This window comes from Scyliorhinus torazame, chromosome 21, assembly GCF_047496885.1.
Source record: "Scyliorhinus torazame isolate Kashiwa2021f chromosome 21, sScyTor2.1, whole genome shotgun sequence".
NCBI classification, from domain to species: domain Eukaryota; kingdom Metazoa; phylum Chordata; class Chondrichthyes; order Carcharhiniformes; family Scyliorhinidae; genus Scyliorhinus; species Scyliorhinus torazame.
This window is the reverse complement of record NC_092727.1, coordinates 128,380,942-128,408,356: the sequence shown is the minus strand read 5'-3', so window position 1 is coordinate 128,408,356 and position 27,415 is coordinate 128,380,942. Positions and strand designations below refer to the sequence as shown.

The 27,415-nt window shown below is 47.5% G+C and overlaps 1 protein-coding gene across 1 annotated transcript in view; it reads right to left on the bottom strand.

Moving 5' to 3' along the window:
• Positions 1 to 27,415, bottom strand: part of LOC140398650 (src kinase-associated phosphoprotein 1-like) — a 514,762-nt gene that overhangs the window by 394,004 nt on the left and 93,343 nt on the right. The window contains exon 5 of the mRNA XM_072487554.1: positions 11,087 to 11,212. Within this exon, the coding sequence (XP_072343655.1) occupies positions 11,087 to 11,212 (126 nt within the window). The remainder of the gene's footprint in view (positions 1 to 11,086; positions 11,213 to 27,415) is intronic.

Genomic DNA, 27,415 nt, shown 5'->3' with positions numbered 1-27,415 from the left:
CATTCACACCAAGGTGTTCTTACAATTTTCAAGTGCTGCTTGTTGAATTTCTGTGTGGTAGTTAATCCAAGGTTAGCACAAACCTCTCAGCAAACCTCAGCAATTCAGGAGATAGGACTGCAGCACAAAGTAATTAAGCTTAATATATCGGTTAAGTTTACTCTTCCAGCTCTTTGAGTATCTGTCAGTATTAAGACAGCTATAATCTGTCTGTCCTACCTATAACAATAAACATTTTGCAAAGTGGCTCTCACCTCCACAGTCATTAGTCCCTTAATGAACAACACAGTAAACCAGAAAGCATCGTCTCTGACAGTGCGCAGGCCACACACTGCACTACAGGTGCCTTCGAATGGTCGCAAAGCAGATGGATCTCACCGAAACTTAAGATTTTGTGCATTTCTGTCTCTTCTGCAAGGTGAGGAATGATAGGCCTGGGGCGTGGAATCCTGGTAATGTCAACACAAAGCACTCCCTCTTCAGTAATGTTGTAGTTAGATACAGAGCAAAGCTCCCACCTCTCTAACCGCAGTAATCTACTGCAGTCTAATCTTAGCAGAGCGCCTGTGGGGTCCACACACCCCCCCCCCTCCCCTCCCCTCCCCCGCCCCACCCAGTCTGAATAAGATCATCAGTTAATCAGCTGTAGCTGATTCAGGAGGTTCAAGGTTCACGTCCCACTCTCGGATTTGGGATTTGAGCCCAAAAATCGAGGCTGGCACTTGCTGTGCAGTGCTGTGGGAGTGCTGCATTGTTGGAGGTGTTGGCTTTCAAATGAAACATTAAACTGAGGACACAAGATCTCATGGCAATATTTCAAAAGGAAAGCAGGGGAGGTGGTCACAGCGGCCTAGCCAATATTTATCCCTCAATCAACATCACTGAAACAGGTATCTGGTCATTATCACATTGCTGTTTGTGGGGTCTTGCCGTGTACAAATTGGCTACAGTACAACAGTGACTACACTTCATAAATGTATTTGGCTGTAAAATGCTGTGAGATATCCAGTGACCATGAAAGACGCCCTATAAATGTTTCTTTTTTTTTTGGTGCTCAATACAGGGAAAATGTTGTGTGCAACCACGAGAAATAAAACTGGCATTTCCATTGCAGCTTTCACAATATCAAGATGCCCCAAAGCGTTTTACAAACAGCCCATCACTGTTGTAAGATAGGAAATGTGACAGCCAATTTACACACAGCAAGATCCCGCTAGCAGCAATGTGATAATGATCAGATGTTGGTTGAGAAATAGCTATTGGCCAGAGAGACCTGTCCTGTTTTTTCAATAGTGCCGTGCGAGCAACATACCCACCGGAGAGAGCAGTCACTGAGTACTATTCGGCCAAGCTAATTTTACTCCGAGTTGTCACAACCAACAGATATTGTGCACATCCATCACACTCTGTGCTTTGTCAAGGGTATCAGCATTGGCTCAGTGTTAACAGACCCACCTTAGTGTTAGAAGGTCCTATGTTTAAGCCCCTCTTAAGATTGCAGCCTGTAACCAGAGGCGCCACCTTTCCAATGGCACCGAAACCCTATCTGGCCCCACAGGTTGATGTGAAAGATTCCGTGGCAGTTTTGGCCGGGTCAACATTTATCACTCAAACAATAGCACTAAAGTTCATCATCCAGTCATTCATCTCATTGCTGGGAGGCGGCTGTGTGCAAATTGGCTGCTGTGTTTCTCTACATTACAACATGCCTTACACTTGGAAGCATTTTTATTGGTGGAAAGAGGTGTTCCAAGGCCATGAAAGGTGACATAAACTGTGTGGCCTTTTTCTTCAAAGACCGAGAGGTTCCCAAGTAAATCGGTTTCCAGAACCTCAAGTGAATGCTAATAAGCTGTGGGGTTAACTGACACTAAGAGGGGCAACTTGAAGATCTCTACATCAACCAAGGCAACAACTGCCATCTAATCAGAGATCACAGGAGGCCATTCAGCCCAGAATGTCTGTGCTGGCTCTTTGAAAGGATTACCCACTCCCCTCCTCTTCCTTCATAGTCATGCCACTTTTTTCCATTTCAGGCATGAGAAATGTATAAAGAGCCAAATAAATAACCAAGACCCTTGTTGGACTTTCCTGTCTAAGCATGCAGGTGGGTGTCTGTCTCCTGCTTTCCTGCATTGAACCCACCCAACCACCTCATGCAATACCACAGAACTGTATCACAAAGCAGGAGCGAGAACTCCCAGGACCCTGCATGTGCTAATTCTGGTGTTCAAAATCATTTCCCCATGTTTAATTAACTTCAGCACCAAGCATTTTTTAAAAACTCTTTATTTAAAAGCCCCAAGGGTGAACTATGAGGACAGTTTCTTAAAAGTTAATTTCTAATTAAATGTCACATTTTGTAGATTAAAGTAATTATGCTTGAACTTTGTCATTACTTGATTTTTTTTTGCAGTATTACTTTTAAGTGATCATTTCAGGCATCACCTTTCCCCCCCCCTCTCTCTCTTTCTCTCTCCCTGTCCCTCAGCATTCAATTTACAAAAACGAGTAAATCCGTCATTTAGAACAGATGGGGATGCGGAATTCAAGTGAGTTCGGGACATTAATTAGAAGAGGTGGCTATTAAAATATGAGTTTTACATTTAACACCATTCCTGTGACCTTGAGCAACAGGAGAAATATTTCCTCAGCTCATTGAAAACCTGCTCGCTTATGTACCGTGTCTTCCCCTCGCTCAATTGTGAAATCCTTACCTTGTAAACACATGGGTAAGGGGTATTATACGCTTACAGAACAAATACAGGTAGATGGAGTTAAGATACAAATCAGCCATGAGCAACTTGATGAGGGGGGGGGGGGGGGGGGTGGGGGGCTGGATGCCTGCTCCTGTTCCAGGGGAGAGGGGGTGTCATACGCATTCAAAACAACCAATTAAGGTCACATGGGTGGCAGATGTGGGAAATGCAAATGTCATGTTGGTACTGTTGAAATAGACATTGCTCGATAGTTGATCTTTGCAAATCTGACTTCCGATTGCATTTCAAAGGGCATTTTCTCTCTCTCTCTCTGCCCTGCCTTCCTAGTCACACTAAAGCCCTGGCCAAGAGTGCACGTAGATTATTTGTCACAAGCCTCCACAATTACCTGAAGTTCTTCCTTTGTCCAAATTCAGTTCCATTAAGCTCATTTCTTTCATTTATATTTCCTCCATCCCACTCTGATGAAGACCTCTGAACTCACTCACCATCGGCTACAATAGCACCAACACTCCACTCCCAACAATTCAATTACTTTCCAGAGTGAGAAGCTACTTTGCAATTGTCCTCCTTGGGGAAGAGGTGGGTGGAGGGAAGATTTACTAGCAGGGTTCAAAATGATGTAGAGTTTTGACAATAAATAGGGATAAACTGTTTCCACTGGAGGGTCTGTAACTAGTGATCATCAGATTCTATATAGTTGGCAACAAAACGGAGAGGCTGTTTCTCCTGGCTGGTGAGTCATAGCCTCAGCAACAGGTCAACCTTTTGGGACGGAGGAGAAAATTCTTCACTTAGTGGCATGAAAATATTTGCCGAGAGCTGTGGGTGGTAAAGTATTGTGTCCATTTAAGATGGAAGTTGATAGATATTTTGACATTGAGGGAATCATGGATCCTGGGAATATGGCAGGAAAGTGAAGTTGATTTAGAAGGTCAGCCATGATTTTATTGAAGGTGTAGCAGGCTCAAGGAACTGTACAGCCCACTCCTGATCCTATTTCTTATCTTGCGTTCTTAAGACAAGTTTATGAGAAATGTAAAGACACATAGAACTTCAACACATCTTTTTAAAAAGGCATCTCAGACATAGTCTCTGATAAATCCACAGGTCCTGATGAATGTTATCCAAGGGTTTTGAAAGGAGTGGGCGCTGAGATAGATACGTTGGTTTTAATTTCCCAAAGTTCCCGAGACTCTGGGAAGGTCCCATCAGATTGGAAAATAGCAAATGGGCATTCTCTAGTCAAGAAAGCAAATAGAAAGCAGGAAACTACAGGACAGTTAGCTTAAGATGTCAGAGGGAAATTACCGGAATCTATTATTAAACAAGTTCTAATGGAACACTTAAAAAATCTCAATATAATCAAGCGCAGTCAACATGATTTCGTGAAAGGGAATTCATGCCTGACTAATTTATTGGAGTTCCTTAAGGGAGTAACAAAAAACCTGGTTAAAGGAGAACCTGTGGATGTGCTGTACTTAGAATTCCAGAAAGTATTTGACAAGGTGCCATATTAAAAGTCACTATGCAAAATCAGGGCTGATAGTGTAGGGGGTAATATATCAACATGGATACAGGATGGGTTAGCTAACAGGAAGCAGATTAGGGATAAATGGTTCTTTTCAGGATGGGTGGAATGCCACAGGGATCAGTGCTGGGGCCTCAACTATTTACAATTTACATCAATGGCTTGGATGATGGCACCAAATGTATGGTAGCTAAATTTGCTGATGATACAAAGATAAGTAGAAAAGTAACAGAGAGATATTATAGAATGCTAAGATGCAGAGGGATCTGGGTACTTTGGTCCATGTTATCAGGAAAGGTTAGTATGCAGGTATTGGCCAGTCCATCGGGGTTGAGGATGACTTGTTTCCACTCCGGGGACATGGGTCCTGCGGTAGCTGAATAGTCCGGTGGGTGGGTGAGTCAATCGGGATTCTGTACTCTCTTTCCGCTGTTTACGTTTGGCCCCCACGTGTTCCACCCTGTGATGCTCGTGATGATTGGCGGATGCTTTTTCTCCTGCTTGTGCGTTCTGAGGCTAGCGATTCCCACATGTTAGTGGAGATGTTGCATTTATTTAGGAAGGCTTCCAGAGTGTCCTTGTAGCGTTTCCTCTGCCCTCCTAGTGATCGCTTGCCATCGCAGAGCTCGGAGAAGAGCTGACTTCGGGAGTCTTACCTCGGGCATGCGGGTACTGTGGCCCGTCCATCGTAGCTGGTCGAACGTGACCAGTGCCTGGACACTGGGGATATTGGCCTGGGAGAGGACACTCACGTTGGTACGCATACCCTACCAGTGGATTTGCAGGATTTTGCAGAGACAGCGTTAGCGATACTTCTCCAGGGAATTTCAGGTGTCTGCTGTACATTGTCCATGTTTCTGATGCATACAGGAGGGCGGGGACCACGGCTGCTCTGTAAACCGTGAGCTGGGTGCGGGGTCTCGGTCTTCGAATATTCTGTTCCTCCGAAGGCTGCACTGGCGCATTGGAGTCGATGTTGGATTTTGTCATCAATGTTTGCTGGCACCGAGAGAAGGCTCCTGAGGTATGGGAAATGATCCACATTGTCCAAGGGCTCACCGTGGATCTTGCTGGCCTTTGTTTTACAGATGTTTAGTCTGAGGCCCATTCTCTCACTTGCCTCGCTGAATGCGTCGACGATGGTTTGTAGCTCGGCCTCTAAATGTGGTCACATACAGGTGTCATCTGCGTACTGCAGCTTGATGACAGAGGTTGGGGTGGGCTTAGTTCTAGCCTGGAGACTAAACAATTTCCTGCTTGTCCGGTAGGTTAGCTCCACTCCAGGGCAGCACGGTGGCGCAGTGGGTTAGCCCTACAGCCTCACGGCGCCGAGGTCCCAGGTTCAATTGTGGCTCTGGGTCACTGGCCGTGTGGAGTTTGCACATTCTCCCCATGTTTGCATGAGTTTCGCCCCCACAACCCAAAGACGTGCAGGCTAGGTGAATTGCCCCGTAATTGGAAAATTAATTTTTTTAAAAAGGTTAGCTCCACTCCAGCGAGGAGGTTCAGGTTGATGGGGTGGAGTGCTGCTGGCGAGGAAGACGGAGAAGAGTGCCAGGGTCCAGGATGTCTTCGAACGGGTAGCGGGCATCCTGAAGGGGGAGGGCAAACAGGCAGAGGTCGTTGTACATATTGGTACTAACGACATAGGCAGGAAGGGGCATGAGGTCCTGCAGCAGGAGTTCAGGGAGCTAGGCAGAAAGTTAAAAGACAGGACCTCCGGGGTTGTAATCTCGGGATTACTCCCTGTGCCGCGTGCCAGTGAGGCTAGAAATAGGAAGATAGAGCAGCTAAACACGTGGCTAAACAACTGGTGTAGGAGGGAGGGTTTCCGTTATCTGGACCACTGGGAGCTCTTCCGGGGCAGGTCTAACCTGTATAGGAAGGTCGGGTTGCATCTAAACTGGAGAGGAATAAATATCCTGGCCGCGAGGTTTGCTAGTGTCACACGGGAGGGTTTAAACTAGTATGGCAGGAGGGTGGGTACCGGAGCAATAGGTCAGAAGGTGAAAGCATTGAGGGAGAACTAGGGAATCGGGCCAGTGTGGCTCTGAGGAAGAGCAGACAGGAAGATGTTGCTGAAAACAGCAGGTCTGGTGGCCTCAAGTGCATATGTTTTAATGCAAGAAGTATTACGGGTCAGGCAGATGAATTTAGAGCTTGGATTAGTACTTGGAGTTATGATGTTGTTGCCATTACAGAGACCTGGTTGACGGAAGGACAGGATTGGCAGCTAAACGTTCCAGGATTTAGATGTTTCAGGCAGGATAGAGGGGGACGTAAAAGGGGTGGCGGAGTTGCGCTACTTATTACGGAGAATATCACAGCTGTACTATGGGAGGACACCTTAGAGGGCAGCGAGGCTATACGGGTAGAGATCAGGAATAAGAAGGGTGCAGTCACAATGTTGGGGGTTTACTATAGGCTTCCCAACAGCCAGCAGGAGATAGAGGAGCAGATAGGTAGACAGATTTTGGAAACGAGTAAAAACAACAGGGTTGTTGTGATGGGAGACTTCAACTTCCCCAATATTGACTGGGACTCACTTAGTGCTAGGGGCCTGGACGGGGCAGAGTTTGTAAGGAGCATCCAGGAGGGCTTCTTAAAACAATATGTAGACAGTCCAACTAGGGAAGGGGCTGTACTGGACCTGGTATTGGGGAATCAGCCCGGCCAGGTGGTAGAAGTTCCAGTAGGGGAGCATTTTGGGAACAGTGAACACGATTCAGTAAGATTTAAAGTGCTGGTGGACAAGGATAAGAGTGGTCCAAGGGTGCTAAATTGGGGAAGGCTAATTATAACCATATTTGGCGGGAACTGAAGAACCTAGATTGGGGGCGGATGTTTGAGGGTAAATCAACATCTGACATGTGGGAGGCTTTCAAATGTCAGTTGAAAGGAACTCAGGACCGGCATGTTCCTGTGAGGAAGAAGGATAAATATGGCAAATTTCAGGAACCTTGGATAACGAGAGATATTGTAGGCCTCGTCAAAAAGAAAAAGGAGGCATTTGTCAGGGCTAGAAGGCTGGGAACAGACGAAGCCTGCGTGGAATATAAGGAAAGTAGGAAGGAACTTAAGCAAGGAGTCAGGAGGGCTAGAAGAGGTCACAAAAAGTCATTGGCAAATAGGGTGAAGGAGAATCCCAAGGCTTTTTACACATACATAAAAAGCAAGAGGGTAGCCAGGGAAAGGGTTGGCCCACTGAAGGATAGGCAAGGGAATCGATGGGTGGAGCCAGAGGAAATGAGCGAGGCACTAAATTAATACTTTGCATCAGTATTCACCAAAGAGAAGGAATTGGTGGATGTTGCGCCTGGAGAAGGGTGTGTAGATAGCCTGGGTCACATTGAGATCCAAAAAGATGAGATGTTGGGCGTCTTGAAAAGTATTATGGACGATAAGTCCCCAGGGCCGGATGGGATCTACTCCAGAATACTGAAGGAGGCTAGAGAGGAAATTGCTGAGGTCTTGACAGAAATGTTTGGATCCTCACAGTCTTCAGGTGATGTCCCGGAGGACTGGAGAATAGCCAATGTTGTTCCTTTGTTTACGAATGGTAGCAAGGATAATCCAGGGAACTACAGGCCGGTGAGCCTTACGCCAGTGGTAGGGAAATTACTGGAGAGAATTCTTTGAGACAGGATCTACTCCCATTTGGAAGCAAATGGACGTATTAGTGAGAGGCAGCATGGTTTGGTGAAGGGGAGGTCGTGTCTCACTAACTTGATAGAGTTTTTCGAGGAGGTCACAAAGATGATTGATGCAGGTAGGGCAGTGGATGTTGCCTATATGGACTTCAGTAAGGCCTTTGATAAGATCCCTCATAATAGACTGGTACAAAAGGTGAAGTCACACGGGATCAGGGGTGAGCTGGCAAGGTGGATACAGAACTGGCTAGGTCATAGAAGGCAGAGAGTAGCAATGGAAGGGTGCTTTTCTAATTGGAGGGCTGTGACTAGTAGTGTTCCACAGGGATCAGTGCTGGGACTTTTGCTGTTCGTAGTATACATAAATGATTTGGAGGAAAATGTAACTGGTCTGATTAGTAAGTTTGCAGACGACACAAAGGTTGGTGGAATTGCGGATAGCGATGAGGAATGTCAGAGGATACAGCAGGATTTAGATTGTTTGGAGACTTGGGCGGGGAGATGGCAGATGGAGTTTAATCCGGACAAATGTGAGATAATGCATTTTGGTAGGGAATATACAGTGAATGGCAGAACCCTCAAGAGTATTGAAAGTCAGAGAGATCTAGGTGATCAGGACCACAGGTCACTGAAAGGGGCAACACAGGTGGAGAAGGTAGTCAAGAAGGCATACGGCATGCTTGCCTTCATTGGCCGGGGCACTGAGTATAACAACTGGCAAGTCATGTTGCAGCTGTATAGAACCTTAGTTAGGCCACACTTGGAGTATAGTGTTCAATTCTGGTCGCCACACTACCAGAAGGATGTGGGGGCTTTAGGGAGGGTGCAGAAGAGATTTACCAGAATGTTGCCTGGTATGGAGGGCATTAGCTATGAGGAGCTGTTGAATAAACTCGGTTTGTTCTCACTGGAACGACAGAGGTTAAGGGGCAACCTGATAGATATCTACAAAATTATGAGGGGCATAGACAGAGTGGATAGTCAGAGGCTTTTCCCTAGGGTAGAGGAGTCAATTACTAGGGGGCATAGGTTTAAGGTGCGAGGGGCAAGGTTTAGAGGAGATGTACGAGGCAAGTTTTTTCACACAGAGGGTAGTGGGTGCCTGGAACTCGCTATCGGAGGAGGTGGTGGAAGCCGGGACGATAGTGACATTTAAAGGGCATCTTGACAAATACATGAATAGGATGGGAATAGAGGGATACAGACCCAGGAAGTGTAGAAGATTTTAGTTTAGACGGGCAGCATGGTCAGCACGGGCTTGGAGGGCCGAAGGGCCTGTTCCTGTGCTGTACTTTTCTTTGCTCTTTGTTCTTTGTTCAATGACGCAGCCCTGTTTGACCCCAGTTTGCACACGTTTTGGGTCTGTGGTGATTCCGTTGGAGAGGATCATGACTCGCATGTCGTCGTGGAGCAGGCGGAGAATGGTGACGAATTTCCTCAGGCAGCCAAATTTGAGGAGGAGCTCCACAATCCCTCATGGTTGACAGAGCTGAAGGCCGTTGCAAGATTGAAGAAGGCCATGTACAGAGGTTGATGCTGCTCCCTGCACTTTTCCTGGTTTTGGCACACGCTGAAGATCATGTCCATTGAGCCTCTTGTTGGGCGGAAGCTGCACTGAGACTTGGGGAAGAGCTCTTCAGCCACTGGGAGGAGGCAGTTGAGGAGTATTCTCGCGATAATCTTTCCCATGGCGCAGAGTAGGGAAATCCCTCTGTAATTTCCACAGTCAGGCTTGCCTCCTTTCTTGAAGATGGTCACAATTAAGGCATCTCTGAGATCGTCCAACATGCTCTCTTCCTTCCAGACAAGGACGATGTGGTTGTGGATTCTTGTCAAGAATGCATCTCCGCCCCATTTTAGTATTTCTGCGGGGATTCCACCTGCGCCAGAGACCTTGTTGTCCTTCAGCTGTCGGGTGGCTTTTTTGACCTCATTGTGGGATGTTGTTATCTTATGAGTAAAGGTTGGACAGGCTGGGCCCATATCCATCGGAGTTTAGGAGAATAAGTGGTGATGTTATTGATACATACTAAATCCTGAGGGGACTTGACAGGACGGTATCGGAGAGGATATTTCCCCGTGTGGGAGAGGGTAGAATTAGGGAACACAGTTTAAAATAAGGGATTGCCTATTTAAGATGAAATGGAGAAATGTTTTGTCTCAGAAGGTCATGAATCTTTGGAAAGGCAGAGGTAGATTGACTCCCTTGTTCGTCAAGAATCTAAGGTTATTGGGGAGGGTGGTGGAATGTGGCGTTGAGATCACAATCAGGTCAGCTATGACTGTCCATGGCACAGCAGGTTCAAAGGGGCTGAACGGCCTACTCCTGCTCCTAATTTGTATATGAGGACAGCTACGAACCCATATAAACTGGCCTCATGATTCTTTCACTCCTGGGTCTATTTTTACACCACAGGCATGTTGGAGACTGCAAATACACACGTCTGCCTCTACTGGCTGGACCTTCATAGCATGAACAAGTCCAGGCTTCAGGAAGCGAGACCGACCCAGGCTGACTGAAATGGCAAATGTACAATTCCACTTTTGGGGAACAATAGTCCAATCTTCTAATGAACATGGGGAAAACTAGTTCCCTTATGTTTGGTGTCTAGATCGAAGCAAAGACCAGTTACCCAGACTCAGTACAAAGGAGGGAGAGAGAGAGAGAGAGAGAGAGAGAGAGAGAGAGAGAGAGAGAGAGTCGCTGTACTGGAATTGCATACAACTGATAAATATTCATTCTTTGCTACTGCACAGATCAAATATTTTTAAATCAATATTGAACAGCAATTCCATTATTTGGAGACAAGTGAATGTTGCCCAGAGTTAGAAAAAGAATCTGACCTGGGCATTAAAGTAGATTTTCAGTCGATCAACCAATTCCCTTCCCTACAGTTCAGTGCAGCCCGAGAATATCCCATTGCTTAATCTTTCGCTCCCTTCTCCTGCGTTCTGGAGATGACACGGCACAGCTTTCCTGGAGCCTGTATAGAAAGCTCCAGAGTTCATGCTATCTCTCCACAACCCTCCCCTTAACAAAGATAAACATCCCTTAACTCTGCTGCTGACAGCCAGTTTCTTATCAGGCTCCTGGTAGATCAGCATCAAACAGCACGAGAGGCCGAGACCGCACGGCCAGATTCACATACTGATGTGAGGACAGTGAGTAAAGAAATTCTACATACCATCATCCTGGTTATCAGAGGCCACCGAAACGCTGTCCGAGAGCCCTGATGGAGCATGGCTCAAACTCTGGCTATCATCAGAACTGTCCTCATGTCTTGATCCCAAGTAGGAGTCACCAGATTCTCCTGTCCGACAAAGAGAGGAACAATAAAAATGTGAATCAAAAACCTCACATTGAACAACGAGAGATTCAAACAGCGACAGAATAAATCTCACCATCTCAACAATTGGGTTTTTGGAACTCAGTTTTCAAGAGTAATCACAGAGCAGTTTGGGGAGTTATCACCAACAGGCACTATCCGGGGTAGAGGGCAATATTTTTTAAAACTACAAATAATTTGAATCATGTCAAAGAAGTGAATTTGTCCCATTTGCTGCCATCTTTAATTTGCAGAATGAGCAGGCAAACTTGAAACAGTTTTAAAGGCCTAATTGAAGTGCAGTTATTGAAACGACGATGGTTTAAGAACAGCATCTTTGCCAATGTTAATTCAGCTTCCCCATACTTTAGCCTGTGATGGCCTCTGTGATATTATTCACGTGCACTATATTTTTGAATGCCAGCATCAATATAAAAAGGATGTGAATGCAATTTGGTTTCTAGTCCAGAAGGTTTGTATTCAGGTTTCAATAAAATCCTGTCTTTGGTGACATTCGTTGTTGGGGTCTTCGCTTCCCCGCGCTAAAGCCTTTGTGTATCCGATGACCCATTGTGGGCCTGATTGTTCTCTCAGCCACAGTCTTAAACATTAAAAAAGTAGAAGGCATCTTTAGGAAATGCTGAAATAAAACAAAAGCCTGATTTACACTGGAAATAAAAACTGCTCGTAGTCTCGTAGCTTGTTCCAAATTCTTTACCCAGGGGGGCTCAATTTGAATCAATCTGTCATACTCTAAATGGGTAGGATTTGCTCCGTCTTTAATTCAACTTGGATGAAAAGCACACACTAAATGCTGAGCAAGCTAGTCTGACAACAGACTGTCACTGTTCCTAAAGTTTTGCCCTTTCTTACTGAAGGCAAGACACCATAAAAGTAATAAATCTTCCCAGACTCAAAGGATTTGTGCTTTCTAACACACAGCAGTTGCGAAGGTGGTTCTACTCATCTGGGCTGAGTCCATAGGTAGATTGCTGTTACTCACAGCATACAGGGACTTTGCAAAAACATCTATGACTAGTATGGTTATAATTAGAATTGAAGGCAAGACTATTGTGGTCAACAGACAGCAACTTCACAAACCAAAGCTGCCTTGGCATTGCTGTAACCTATCCTATTGACTCGCACTGAAAAGCATGTTCAACATTTGCCAGGTTTAGTAGGAACTTAACCCACACAAATGGGGGGAATTTACTGCATAAACATTTGGCAACATGTTCCAGGACAGTACAGCTAAAGCATTAAATCAAAGCCCCCGTTTGCCAGTTTAGTGGTATCTCATGATGTTATTACCAGTCTTTTGCCCTATACTCTCGCCTCAACCCATCACCAGAAGCAGATTAAAAATGGTCAATTGAGTCCTCTGATTATGGGACCTTGCAGAGCAAAAGTTGATTTGTCAAATTCATCTGAACAACAATGGTGATTGTATCACTGAAGTAACTTGATCGTCAGTGATGGGCTTTCAGACTTGGAAGAACATAAAGTGTTCTATAAATCCCAATTCTAAACAATAAACATACTTAGAAACATAAAATCACTACAGTGCAGAAGGAGGCCTTTTGGCACATTGAGTCTGCACTGACCCTTGGAAAGAGTACCCTGCCTAGGCCCACACCCTGACCCGAACCCCATAACCCCACCTAACCTTTTTGGATACCAAGGGGCAATTTAGCATGGCCAATCCACCTAACCTGCACATCTTTGGACAGTGGGAGAAAACCGGAGCACCCGGAGGAAACCCTCGCAGACACGGGGAGAAAATGCGAACTCCACAAGCATGATTGCCCGAGGCCAAAATTGAACCCGGGTCCCTGGTGCTGTGAGGCAGCAGCGCTAACCTCTGCGCCACCAGGCCTTGTTCCACCGTATCACCTCCAACTTATTCCATCATCGATTTAAAGTAGAGACGGCTTGTGAATCTCAAGTGGGCAGTTAGTGCCTCTCTGAACCCCTGTATGTCCTAAACCAATTCTCTTTCCCTCCTTTGCCCATGTACATTTACAACAACTTGCATTAATATAACATCTTTAACATAATAAAACATCCCAAGGTACTTCACAGAAGTTTTAATATCAAAAATGTAACACTGAGGCACAAAGAATATATTAGGACAACTGAACAAAAGCTTTGCCAAAGCGGTGGACTTTAAGGGAATGTGTTACAGGAAGGGAGAGAGACTGAGGAGAAGTTCATTGGGTTGGGGGCAATTAGGGCCTGGACAGCTAAGGCACCGCCAACAAGGTGCAGCGATTAAATTCTGACATGAGCAATAGGTCAGAATTGGAGGAGCGCAGAAATCATGGATGGCTGTAGAACGGGAGACAGCTACGGAGATAAGGAGGGCGAACCATGGAGAGATGTAAAAATGATGGAAATTTAAAAATTCCAGACATTGCCAGACCAGAAGCAAAAGCGTAGGTTAGCAAACACAGAGGTGATGTGTAAACAAAATTTTGAGAGAGTTCAGATGCAATCATGGACATAACACTCAACTAATGTCAGGGAGCCACAGAAAACTGCTCTGACCAGTAAAACCCGTCTCAGCCAGAAGCACCTTTGCCCTTCCAGTCAGGAGGTCAGGGGGTCAAGTCCCATTCCAGTACAAGATCTCATAGTAGGACTTAAACAACAGGGTGCCAGCTGGGTAACCTGTCCAGTATTCTTTCCTCAAAGGACACCATCATAAGCAGATAAAGTCTTGATTCACACCGTAACTTGAACCCATCCTAAACATCACTGCTCTTACCCTAACTTGTCCCCAAGCAGAGATGGTCAAAAGTCACCTATTCTTCACAAATGCTCGACACTCACAACATGTCATGTCCCAAGTAAGACTCGATCCTAAAATGTTGTTTTCTGAAAGTAATCTCTCTAATCTGCATTTGAATGGTTCAATACAAACTGCTTCCATTACCTCTCCAGGGAGTCTCTTCCACAGATTGATCAAGCACTCACTGAAATAATGCTTCCGCAGATTAATTTTGAATGTACTCCCACACAAGCATAGGCCATGTTCCTTTGCATCCGATTCATTCTACGCCTGCTCTGGGAGTGCATGGAACCAATACTCAATTTAAAATTAAAATAATCCATTCTCCAACATCCTTAAACTTACTGACAGCAAGACTTACAGACTCTTACCCAAAACAATCACCCAGCTTTAATGCTTTTCTACTTAAATAAACACTCAGTTGTTATTGAATCTTTATAATATTCCCTTGGAAAAAGAAGTGTGTGAAGCAGAGGAAAGATTCACAGGCTGAATAACGGATTGAGACACTGCGACATGAACACTCCTTCCACGATCGTAGCCATCTTCATATCAGTCGATAGAGGGTTAGTGCTTTAAGATAGGAGGGAATATGGTGGTGGTGTGGGGTGGGGGTGGGGGGGGCGGGGGGGGGGGGGCGCACGGGTCAATCACACCCATCAGATGCAAGGAACCCGCAGAATATCAACCTTGAATTATGGGTCAAATTCTGGTCTCCACAAACACTAGGTTGTCTACGGTTGGATTTGAACTCTGTACCTTCTGAATCCCAGGCAGAAATGCTTCCATTAAACTAAACACTTGTTCCCCATCAGTTAGTTCAAAAATATAAGTTAAGAATTGTGGAAGTAAGATTTTAAAAATACAATGTCAAACAAAGTGAAACAGAATTGATTGGAGGCCGACTTCTGGAGAAATGATGAGATGCAAATTTGTCTATTAGTGGAAAACAGGTATTTATATCTGTGCTTGGAGACAGCAATGGGCAAGTGGCAACTTCAAAGTGAAGAGATAAGGAAATGTACATGTACCTGCCAAAAGCCAACTCCACAGGGTGAATAACATCAAAGGGAAAGAAAAGTTATAACTTTAGAACCCTAATTAAGGAAAGGGAGAGAGAGAGGGGGCAGTTAACATCTGGAGCTGGATTCTCCGATTTTGAGGCTATGTCCGGAGGAAGAGTCTAGTTTTACGATGAAAAAGTCAGCGCCGACCCCGCACTGATGCCCCGCCCCCGCACTGATGCCCCGCCGGGTGGGGGGCTAGCAACCCCACGCAAAACCCCCAGCGTTTCTGACAGAAACGGTCGGAGAATTGCCGGGTACATGGCCACACGTGCGCATGGTGACGACCTGCAGCAGTCGCGCCATACAGCGTAGCGACGGCCGCATGCGGACCTGGTCTGCCAGATAGTGCCTCCCTTGTACCTCCCCTCGTCACCTCCGGGCCATCCCCCACCAGTCCCCCCAGCCCCCTCCGAAGCCCCCCCCCCCGGCCTGTGGAACGGCGCCCCCCCCCCCCTCAACTGTGGTGGCGCTGGACATGCAGCCGCCACGCGAGGTTGACGAAAATTCATGGCACACGTGTCCCATGCCTTCGGGGAAGTCGGCCCATTGGGGACGGAGCATCGGGGGAGTACCTTCAGGTGACGTCCTGAGGCCATCCCAAAGGCGTGCGGCTTACTCACCGATGACGCTGTTTTGGAGGGGCGGAGCATCCAAAAACAGGCGCCGTCCCCGAATCCCCGAAAGGGATTCTCCGCCCCATCGTCGTATGCAATTTCGGCATCGGGCAATGACCCAGAACTGCATCAAGTTACTGAGAAAGAGCTGGATTCTTCGGCCGCGCCCGTGACCGCTGCAAGATCACCACGGGTAGGACGTGGACTGTGTAAAGGCGTATTGACCTCGGGCGGGGATTTTCAGTTGAACGCGGCCGGAGAATATCCCCATCATCTCCCGAAAGAAGTAGTAATTTTCCACCTTCCCTAAACCTGCAGCCCATTTCCCAGATGTGGTCTCCTGCTTGTGGTAATTATTTTCTGGATTTAGCTCATAAAAGTTACTTATATTGGATGTTGTTTGAGAAACGGGGCGTCTCAGAGTTCAGGTGACATAGGTTTGGGGATCAAGGGATAATTAAATGTAAAATTGTGTATAGTCATCAATCTACTTAAGTGTCAGTGTATCATAGCCCTTCTTGTCGTGTGTGTTTGATTTTCCTATCATTGAATAAGTATTCTTGATTAATTATTCATACAATGACTGGTCTGTTCCTCTCTGGGTCATACACCATTCCTCACATTATCCCAGAAAAGATACACACACTACAAGCTGGTGTTCCAAGTTACCCTTCTGGGTTTTGGGCTACCCTCACATTTAACATCAGCGTGGTGTGTAACATACTTGTTTTTTTTTTTTTTTAAATGTAGTGTTCCCAATTCATTTTTTTTTCCAATTAAGGGGCAATTTAGTGTGGCCAATCCACCTATCCTGCACATCTTTTGGGTTGTGGGGACGAAACCCACGCAAACATAGGGAAAATGTGCAAATTCCACACGGACAGTGACCCAGAGCCGGGATCGAACCTGGGACCTCAGCGCCGTGAGGCAGCAGTGGTAACCACTGTGCCATCATGCTGCCCTTTTTGTAACATATTACACCGAGAAGGGCAAGTTCACTATCTGGAACTGCTGGTTGGTTTGACGTGTGCAGAAGCAATGTGAGCAGCACAATAGTCACACAAACGTCAGTCATGTTAAAATCAGCAGTGACTGGGCGCAGTGTCATCTCCTCGCCTGGTTCGACACTGAAAATAAGAATGGAAGGAAAGGTTAGCCTAATGACCCAATGATCTTCGCTCCTGGTACTTCACTTCCTTCTCTTCCTTACCAATGCTCATTTTGATCTGGATCATGTTTCTTGAAGGGGCAGTGGGAGCAGCTCCAACAATAACTTCCAAAGGAGAATTGGATAACTACTTGCAAAGCCAAAGTTGGCAGGACATGGGGAAAGAGCAGGAGGCGTAGAATTAACTGAATAGCTCCTTCGAAGAGGCAACACAAGAATGACGGGTCGAACAGCCTGCTCTGTGTTGCATTCTTCTTTATTTCACTATTCTAATTTCTCTAATGCATGGGTCTACCTCTCAGAGTACACTTATGACAAAAAAAATTAGATGAACTTTTCACTATTTTGAACTGATGCTGTCATCTCTCTGAGCTAAAATAACTCAAAACGTATTCTCGGTTTACCATACCTGTACCACTGAATATTGTCTGCAGCTCTCTTCGGTGACTTTCTATATTGTCAACTTGAGTTTCTCCCATTTTTGTTCACAGTTTATTCCCATACATTAGGCATCAGACTTCTCCCTCAGTTGGACAAGATAACCTCTCAGTCCAACATGCATTCCTCAATCATCATCAGTAAAAGAGTATCGCTGGTACCTTAGCCCATTACTATTTGCAGGAACTTGTTGGGTGTAATTTGGTGGCTATATTTCCTACATTAAAAGAGTGATTCCACTTAAAAGCACTTCATTGCAATGGACGGAGATCACAAAAGGCACTTATAGCCATCTGGGATTGCCACGCCCCGATTACAAAATGGACACCCACAAAGACTGCAGGGAAAATTGGACAATGCTAAGAAACAAGCAGGTGCAAGCTCTGTCTGTTGATTAGAACCTTAAACGCTCAGACAGGACAGAAACTACCAAACGATTCACATACTAATGAGCCATCTCCGGGGACAAAAGGGAAACATTTAGACACACAATGTTAGGACAGACTCCCCGGCGCCAGAAGAAGCTAAGACAAAGCTGACTGACAGTCACCAGGACACGCCCAGCGATCAGGGAACCACCCCTCTATTGGAGGAAAATAGATACCGATGATTGGGAATGACCCAATTAGTTGAGGCCAAGTTCAAGGCCCTCCCAAAAGAGCGCAAAGCCCTTTGCAGTATAAGAGGTATCACCCAAGGGAGAATCTTCCTCCCTTGGCTTTGGCTCTCAGCAAAGAGAGAGACCAGCCTAGCAGCTGCATCAGACCAAGTGAGTCCCAAGTCAACGCACGCTATGAGATAGACGCTCCTAGTTGCTACCCTGTAAACAGCTCAACCTAACAGCCTCAGAACCGAGCAACGGCCATTGTTCCTCTGACTGAGTGGGCACCCAAAGCTAAGTATAGGCTTTAGTAATAGTGGTAGTTTAGTTCGTAGAGTTTATGCATGAGTAAATTTGACTGTGTGTAAATAAATGAGCATTGCTTTTGAACTTACTAACTGATGTATCGAGTCATTGATCAGTATTCGGTTCTGAACCTTGTGGCGGTGTTGAAAGATACCTGGCGACTCTTGAGCAAACGTGATTAAACAGAGCCAAATTAAGAACCAACCAAAAGTTAGCAACACACTGGAGAATTGGGAGTTCTTCTTTTCATTCTTCCTTCCACCCATTCTCATTTTCCAGGCAATATATAGGCCGACAGTTAGACAGTTGGAAGATTTCTTTTCCTACTGCAAGTTAGTTAGAATATAGAACACGTTACCACAAGAGACAATAGATGTTGAGTCAATTGTGACATTTAATAGTGAATTAGATGAAGGAGAAAAATATTTATAGAAAACAGAAGAAGCAAGAATTGAGGATTAAATAGATCCAGAGTAGCCTGATGCCCATTTTCATTCTGTAGTTTCTAGAATTTTACAAACACTACAGGCTAACTAACAGCAGCAGATCATGGAGAGGTGTAAACCCCCAGAACCTGCTCTTTAAAGGGTGCATCAAGATTTGGAACCGAGATTTTAAAAAATCCAAACTCTTAGTTACATTGACTGTTCACAATAAGTGGAACTAATGTGCAGCGCAACATAATGAGGATTTGAAAGGGTCAAATTTGAACTGCGGGGAAGGATGGAGGGGTTCTACAATTCATGGGCGTTATTCATTATGCACTTTCGAGAACTGGATGATATCGAACATTAGGGGGGTTGGGGGCTGGGAGGGTTGGGGGGAAGGGGGACTGTATGTGTTAATGGTGACTATGGGTAATTCCTGGTTCCTTTTTGTCATTTGTTTATGTTAACATGCGGGCTAATGTTTGGGGGTTTGGTGGGAGGATGGAATCGTTGTTATTGATATGGGGATTGACATTACATTCGTTACTGATTATGGTTTATTGTTGGGTGTAAATTTGGGAGAAAATGTGAAAAAGGAGAATCAAAATTTTTTTTTTTAATATAAAAAGAAAAATATTTTTTTCCCTTCCCCAGAATGATGCATCACGCAGCAATGGTGAATATCTAGGTTGAATATCCATTGTGCTGAGTGCAAAACTTCAGCAGTGTTGTACCTTTGCCATAGGGTCAGCTACCAGACACCTTTATATCAGAGTAATGCTCCCACTACACTGTTCCATCAAACATTCCCAGGGCAGCTACAGAGCAAATCTCTCTCTATACCGTCCCATCAAGCCCTCCCAAGGCCAAGTACAGCAGAATTAATTCTAAAATAAAGCTCCCGCTACACTGCCCCAAGATGTCTTAATCACAAAAGCAGGAGGCCATTGCCTCTTGCACCTCCTTGATATTCCTTAGCCGCACCAGCCAACGTTACTGATTTTGGGTCTGCCAATTAGTGTTGAATTCTGTGCAGTTTTGAGCTGTTGATTCACAGCCATGAGGAACTGTCCTGGAACTGACCCAAACTCATCTCATGTTCAGATATCCTAATTTTTCAAGACTATTTTTGTTCCAAAAGCAAGTACTGATGACACAATGAAGGAACTGCTGGTCCAAACAGTGTGTGGGAGATTAATTAACGTGCAGACAGTTCGAGCAAAAATACACCCCCGAGGTCAATGCTTACATCTTTATGGATGTTAATTCAGCTCTCACACACTAATGGACTCAAGCAACTCCTCCAAAACTGTCTCCCAGGCGGTATAAATTGGCAACACTTAAAAATAAATGTTTAAAAGGTCAACCGAAACAAACAAAAAAAATATGAGTCACACATTAAATGTCCAAAAGGCAGACAGCCCAAACAACATCAACAACTTGCATTAATCTTGCTTTATAAACATAGTAAAATTCAGCAAGACACTTCATAGGAGAATGACCAGACAAATATTTCACACACAATCAAATAAGGAACGATCAGCTGACCCAAAAGCCAGGTCAGAGGTAAAGGCTAGGACGACCTTAAAGGAGATACAATAGAGAGGAGGTAGTGAAGTCCAGTGCTCAGGTTAGTGGGACGGTCCACAACAATCAGACTATTTTCTGACCTTGAATCCCACCAGGTACCTTGAAGATGGTGAATATGGACCCCATTGGTCACGCCCTGGCCATCTAAAAGCTGCTTTGCTTGTGCTTAGGCAATCATTGCTCACGTTCCTCAACAGTGTCTGGTGCACAAGTTAGAATAGAAACACCTCAATGGGTGGGGGACACAATTTTCAAATGGTACATCAACTGATTTGTTGTTGATGCTGTCAATGTTTTAAAAAATATTTCATTGAGGCATTTACACAAACAACAAACACACAAATAAGGGCAAGAGAAAACTTGTACAACATAACTGGGCGAACCCATCAATCGACCCTCTCAAGACAAAACTTAATCTTTTCCATCCTCAGGAATTTTGCCAGGTTGCTCACCACCCCCCCCCCCCCCCCCCGCCCCGATTTTGGCATCTCCAAGTCCCTCACCCAATCAAAATCTCCGGGCTATCAGGGAGGCAAAGGCCAAGACATCGGCCTCTCTTGCCCCCTGGACTCCCAACACCCCAAATATCACCAACTCTGGGCTCGGGAGCACCTTCACCCCCAATACCTCGAATCGAACATTACGCCCGCAAATCTCTGCTAGAACCTTTTAAGCTTCGGACATGCCCAAAACATGTGGACGTGCTTTGCGGGCCTCCCCACGCACCACCCACACCTATCCTCTACCCCTTGAAAGAACCTACTCATCTTAGTCATATGCGCCCTGTGAACCACTTTAAACTGAAAAAGGCTGAGCCTTGCACACGATGAGGACGAATTCAACCTCCACAGAACCTCAGCCCACTTCCCAGCCTCCACCTCCCATTTCCGTTTAACATCTCCTATTGGGGCTCCCTCCCAGTCCATCAGCTCCTAATATATCTCAGACACCTTCCCTTCCCCTATACCATCTCTCGACAGCACCTTATCCTGCAATCCCGTGGGCGACAGCCCTGGAAAGGGCAGCACCTGCCTCCTCACAAAGTCTCGGACCTGCAAGTACCTAAACCCATTTCTGTTGGGCAACTCATCCTCCTCCAGGTCCTCGAAGCTCGCAAAGCAGCCCCCTACAAACAGGTCCCCAAACCGCTCAATCCCCGCCTGCCGCAAAATCTCGTGTCCAGCCTCAGCCCCCCCCCCCCGGGTGCAAACCGGTGGTTGTCACAAATCGGTGCCCACACTGAGGCACTCTCCAATCTCAGAGGCTGCCTCCACTGCCCCCACACCCTCAAGGCCAACCCCACCACAGGGCGCGCGGAGTATCTGGCTGGCGAGAACAGCAGAGGCGCCATCAACAATGCCCATAAATTTGTTTCCCTGCAAGAGGCCAACTCCATCCCTCCCCATACCGACCGCTCCTCCACTACCCACTTCCTAACCATCGCGATGTTAGCTGCTCAGTAATCATTCATTACATTCGGCAACGCCAGCCACCCCCCCACCCTCATCGCCCCTGTTCCAAAAGCGCCTTGTTCCCCATCCACACAAACCCCAAAATCAATGCATTCACCTTCTCAAAAAATGAATTTGGGACGAAGATCAGGAGGTTCTGCAATACAAGCAAGAGCCTTGGCAGCACCGTCATCGTCACTCTCTGTACCCGCCCCTCCAGCGGCAGCACATCCCCCCTCTCAAAGTCCCCCTTCATCTGCTCCATCAACCGAGCCAAATTCAATATATACATCTGTGCCCAAACTCGTGCCACCTGGATGCCCAAGCACCTGAAACTCACGCCAACCATCTTGAACTGCAGCTCTCCCAACCTCCTCTCCTACCCCATAGTCTCAATCAGGCACACCTCACTCTTTCCCATGTTCCGCTTGTATCCGGCAAACCGGCTAAAATCCTCCAAAACGCTCATAATTCTGCCAATGCCCCCCCAGTGGATCCGAAATATACACTAACAGGTCACCCGCATACAGCGCAACCCTGTGGTGAACCCCCCACCCCAACACACACTCCATCTCCAACCCTTCAACGCTCTCAGCACCATTGCCAATGGCTCGGCTGGCAAGGCAAAAAGCAATGGGGACAGCAGGCGCCCCTGCCATGGCCCACGGTGCAACCCAAAATACCCCAAACTCACCCGGTTCATCCGCACACTCGCTACTGGCGCCCTATACAACAGCCGGACCCAATTCTCAAACTCCATTCCGAACCCGAGCCTGCCCAACACGTCCCACAACTAGTCCCACTCCACCCAGTCGAAAGCCTTCTCGGCGATCATTGCCACCTCCACCTCCTGCCCTTCCAGGGGCATCATAATTACATTGAAGTAACCGCCTTACATTCGCCGACAACTGCCTCCCCTTCACAAACCCCGCCTGATCCTCACCTATCATCCCTGGAACACAGTCCTCAATTAGTGAGGCCAGTACCTTGGCCAGCAGGTCGCTGTCCTCATTTGGCAACGATATCGGACGGTAGGACCCACACTGCTCCAAATCCTTACCTTTCTTCAGTATCAGGGAAATAGACGCCTGCAATAGTGTGTGGGTGTGTGGGTGTGTGGCAGGCGCAACCTCCCCCGTATCGCCAAATTCCACATACCCCCAGCTGGCAGCCCTCACCCGCTCGCCCACGTCCTCATCCGCTGGCCGCCCCCCCCCCCCAACCCCCGGCTGGCAGCCCTCACCCGCTCGCCCACGTCCTCATCCGCTGGCCGCCCCCCCCCCAACCCCCGGCTGGCAGTCCTCACCCGCTCGCCCACATCCTCATCCGCTGGCCGCCCCCCCCACCCCCCAACCCCCGGCTGGCAGTCCTCACCCGCTCGCCCACGTCCTCATCCGCGGGCCCCCCCAAATCGCAAATCCAACCTGAGCGGCTTCGTCACCGCCGACACCATCCCCGACCTCGGGCTCAACCGCTCCAAGCCTGGTTCAATGACTGTGTTAAACCCCGCGCCCCCCCATGATCAACTGGTGCAAGTCCAGATCAGGGAGCTTCCTCAGCACCCCACCTCATAAACTCCACATCATCCCAGTTTGGGGCATAAACATTTACTAAAACCCATGGCAACCCTTCCAGCTTCCACTCACCATCATGAATTCCCCCCCCCCCGGATCTGTCACAATATTCCCCATCTCGAACGCAACCCGCTTATTCACCAGCACCGCTACCCTCTTCACGTCCAGTCCCGAGTGAAACTCCTGTTCCCACCCAGCCTTTCCTCAACCTTGTCTGCTCCCCTATCTTGAAATACGTCTGCCTTTGGACTCCTCAGGTGCGTGAACACACGTGACGTTAGACCAGCCCATTCAACCCCTCATGTTCCACCTGACCAGCCTGGTGGGGAGAATCCCTGCCCCCCCTCCCCTGCCGATCAACCATATCCCCTTTCGAGCCAGCCCCCGGCCTGCATTACGCGACCCTCCCATCCCACTTTGGATGTCAACCGTCATCACTCCTTTCCCGCTGAGCCTCACTCTCCCAAGTACAAAACCTCCTTCGCTCCTTCCCACGTCTCACCCCTACCCCCGAACAAAACAATAACCCCCTCCCCTGCACCCACCATCTCTCTGCCCCCCCCACTGTGTTAATAAACCCGCCCAGTAATAATAATAATAATAATAATAATAGCTTATTGTCACGAGTAGGCTTCAATGATGTTCCTGTGGAAAGCCCCTAGTCGCCACATTCCGGCGCCTGTTCGGGGAGGCTGATACGGGAATTGAACCAGCGTTGCTGGTATTGTTCTGCATTGCATGCCAGCTGTTAAGCCCACTGTGCTAAACTGGCCCCTGGCTTGCCTGGCAGCCCCCACCCAAGGCCTCCAAACCTCCTACCCCCCCTACAGATTCCCCTCCTCCTACCCTGTTTGCACTCCCCACGAAACAAAGAAACAGAAAAAGTTGCACTCACCCTCGATGCCCCACCATGCACCCCGCCACCCCACGCACCACCCTGACCCCCGCCACACCGCCCCCCACCGCGCCCCCCATGCACCCAGCCACCCCTCCGCCAACCCCCCACCACCCTGTCCCCCCACCACGCACCCCGCCACCCTGCCGCCCCCCACGCACCCAGCCACCACACTGTGCACCCCGCCACCCTCCACAACCCCCCCCGCGTACCCCGCTACCCCCACAAACCCCCCCGCGTACCCCGCCACCCCACGCACCCAGCCACCCCACTGCGCACCCCGCCACCCCCCGCAACCCCCGTGACCCCCCCACGTACCTCGCCACCCCACCACTCCCCCGCGTTCCCCACCACCCTACGCATGCCCCCACGTACCCCGCCACCAAGCCCAGCAAACATCTCAAAGGACAAAAGTTCTCCAACGACCAGCAAGAGAAAAAAAAACAGCTCCTCCAAAGTTCAATATCCTCCTTCTCCTGCCAGTCCATTGTCCCTCAGAAATTCTGTTGCCTCCTCTGGAGTTCCAAAATAATGTTCCCAGTTCTGGACGTTCCCCCAGAGACGGCCCAGGTACAACATCCCGAACTTCACCCCCTTCATGAAGAAGGCAGCCTTGACCTGATTAAACCCAGCCATCCTCTTTGCCAGTTCTGCTCCCAGGTCCTGGTACACCCACAGCTCGTTCCCTTCCCAGGTGCACATCCTCGTCTGCCTCCCCCATCGCAAAATCTTATCCTTATCCAGGAAACGGTGCAGCTTCACCACCATCGCCCTCAGTGGCTCGCCCGCTTGCAGCCTCATCAGTGCCGCTGTGCGCTCAATCAACCTCAAGGGGCCGGTCGAAGGGCCCCTCCCCCATCAATGTTTCCAGCATCTTGGCCACATACGTGCCAGCAGCCGCTCCTTCAATGCCTTTGGTCATCCCCACAATCCGCAGGTTTTGTCTCCTGGAGTGGTTCTCCAGATGCTCCACCTTCTCCTTCAGCTGCTTTTGGGTCTCCCGCATCGCCCCCATCTCAGCCACCAACGAGGCGAACTGCTCCTCCTGCCCTCACGTTGTCTCCTCCACTGTCTGAATCGCCTGGCCCTGGGACTCCAGCCTCTACTCCACGCGGTCAATCCCCACTTTCAGCGGCTCTACCACCCTGGCGAGGCCCTCATGGGCTACCCCCTCTGCTGGCTGAACTTCAAGAAGTCTATCAGTTGCTCAGTCGACCACTGGGCGGGCCGAACAGGCCATTTACCCTCCCCCAACTTGATCTGTGGTGCACAATGATCCTCCTGCTCCACTAGCTCCCTTCTTTTTGACCCACTTCTGGTCCATGGATCCATCCACCAGCCACACCAGTGGAGTCTCACTTTCTCCAATTACTCCTGCATCCTTTTCCATCCAAACCTCCAGCCCACAAATGGGGAAAAGGTCCAAACAATCCGCCTTGAGCTGCAGCTGCCAAATCTGCGACCACTCACTCCATGACAGCCACCGGAAGTCCTCAATATCTACACATATCTACACTAGTCATCTACATCTAACCATCCAGCAGCTGTTATCCTTCACGGTGAGGGGCAGGAGGTTTGGGCGGGGGGAGGGAATTTGAGAAAACCTTTTTACCCAGGGGGTGCTGCCAGTCTGGAATGTACTGCCTAGGGAGGGGGGTAGAGGCGGGATCCACACATCCTTTAAAAAGTTCCTGGATGAGCACTTGGCGCGTCATGAAGGGAATAAGGGTTATGGTTTTTGGGCCAGAAAGTGGAGCTGAGTCCACAAAAGATCAGCCATGATCTCATTGAATTGCAGAGCAGGCTCGAGAGGCCAGATGGCCTACTCCTGCTCCTAGTTCTTATGTTCTTATAACATTCAAGGTTATGGGCCAAGTGCTGGTAAATGGGATTAGATAGGTAGGTCAGGTATTTTTCACATGTCAGTGCAGGCTCGATGGGCCGAAGGGCCTCTTCTGCACTGTGCGATTCTGTGATAGTTAAAACTATATTAGAAAGTCTGTAGGATTCTTGACTTTATAAAAAGAGGCAAAGAGCATGAAAAGGAAGGAAATTAAAGTGAACCCTTTTATAAATCACAGAGTGGGCCTCAAAGCCCAATTCCAAGTACCACACTTGAGGAAGAATGTCAAGGCCTTGGAGAGGGTGCAGTGGAGATGTTCTAGAATGGGCAACAAGGGATGAGGGACTTCAGTTATTGTAGAGAGACTGAAGCAGCTGAGATTGTTCTTCTCAGAGCAGAGAAGGTCAAGGAAAGATTTAATAGAGATATTCAAAATTACGACGGCTTTCATGTGGTAAATAAGGAGAAACCAGCAGACGGGACAGAAACCAGATTCAAATAAATCGGCAAATGAACAAGGGAGCGGAGGAGACTTAAAAAGTAAGCTGTTAATGTTGAGAATTCTCTGCCTGAAAGAATAGTAGAAACAGATTCAATTGCAACTTCCAAAAAGGAATTTGATATGTAGTTTCATCGGAAAAATATGCACAACTGAGGAGAAAGTAGGGACTAAATCCAATCTTTACTGTGATGGGGCGGAATTAAAGCTTGTATTATTACTGAAATCAAATACGTCATTTGAGGATTTTCTTTTAAAATATGGTGTAGGGTGTGATGGGGGGCATTGCGATCATGGTGTACCTCAAAATGAAGCATAACATGGAAAAGCTCACTGTTAACTGACTGACATGAAGACATTCTGATCTTGGAAAGAAAGTGGAACAGAGGAGCAGAGTTGTGCAATGCTGTACTTTCAGCTGCATTAACACAGACGGCCTTTTGATTGATTATAATTGACGGTGCCATGAGTTATAACTCTCATGCTGATATCATAATGGAATCAGAAGGTTAAATTTCATTACGCTGCCATAAAATTAGACAAGTTTTTCACATTTATTAAAAGAACACATTGCCTTATTTGCACAAATTGGCAATCATACTGTACACAATGTTCAAGCCACACCCCAGAGACTTGGTCACATAATCCAGGCTGACTCAACCAGTGCAGTACTGAGGGCCACAAAGGTTAGTGGAATTGCAGATAGCGATGAGGACTGTCAGAGGATACAGCTGGATTTAGATCGTTTGGAGACTTGGGCGGAGAGATGGCAGATGGAGTTTAATCCAGACAAATGTAAGGTAATGCATTTTGGAAGGTCTAATGCAGGTAGGGAATATACAGTGAATGGTAGAACCCTCAAGAGTATTGACAGTCAGAGAGATCGAGGTGTACAGGTGCACAGGTCACTGAAAGGGGCAACA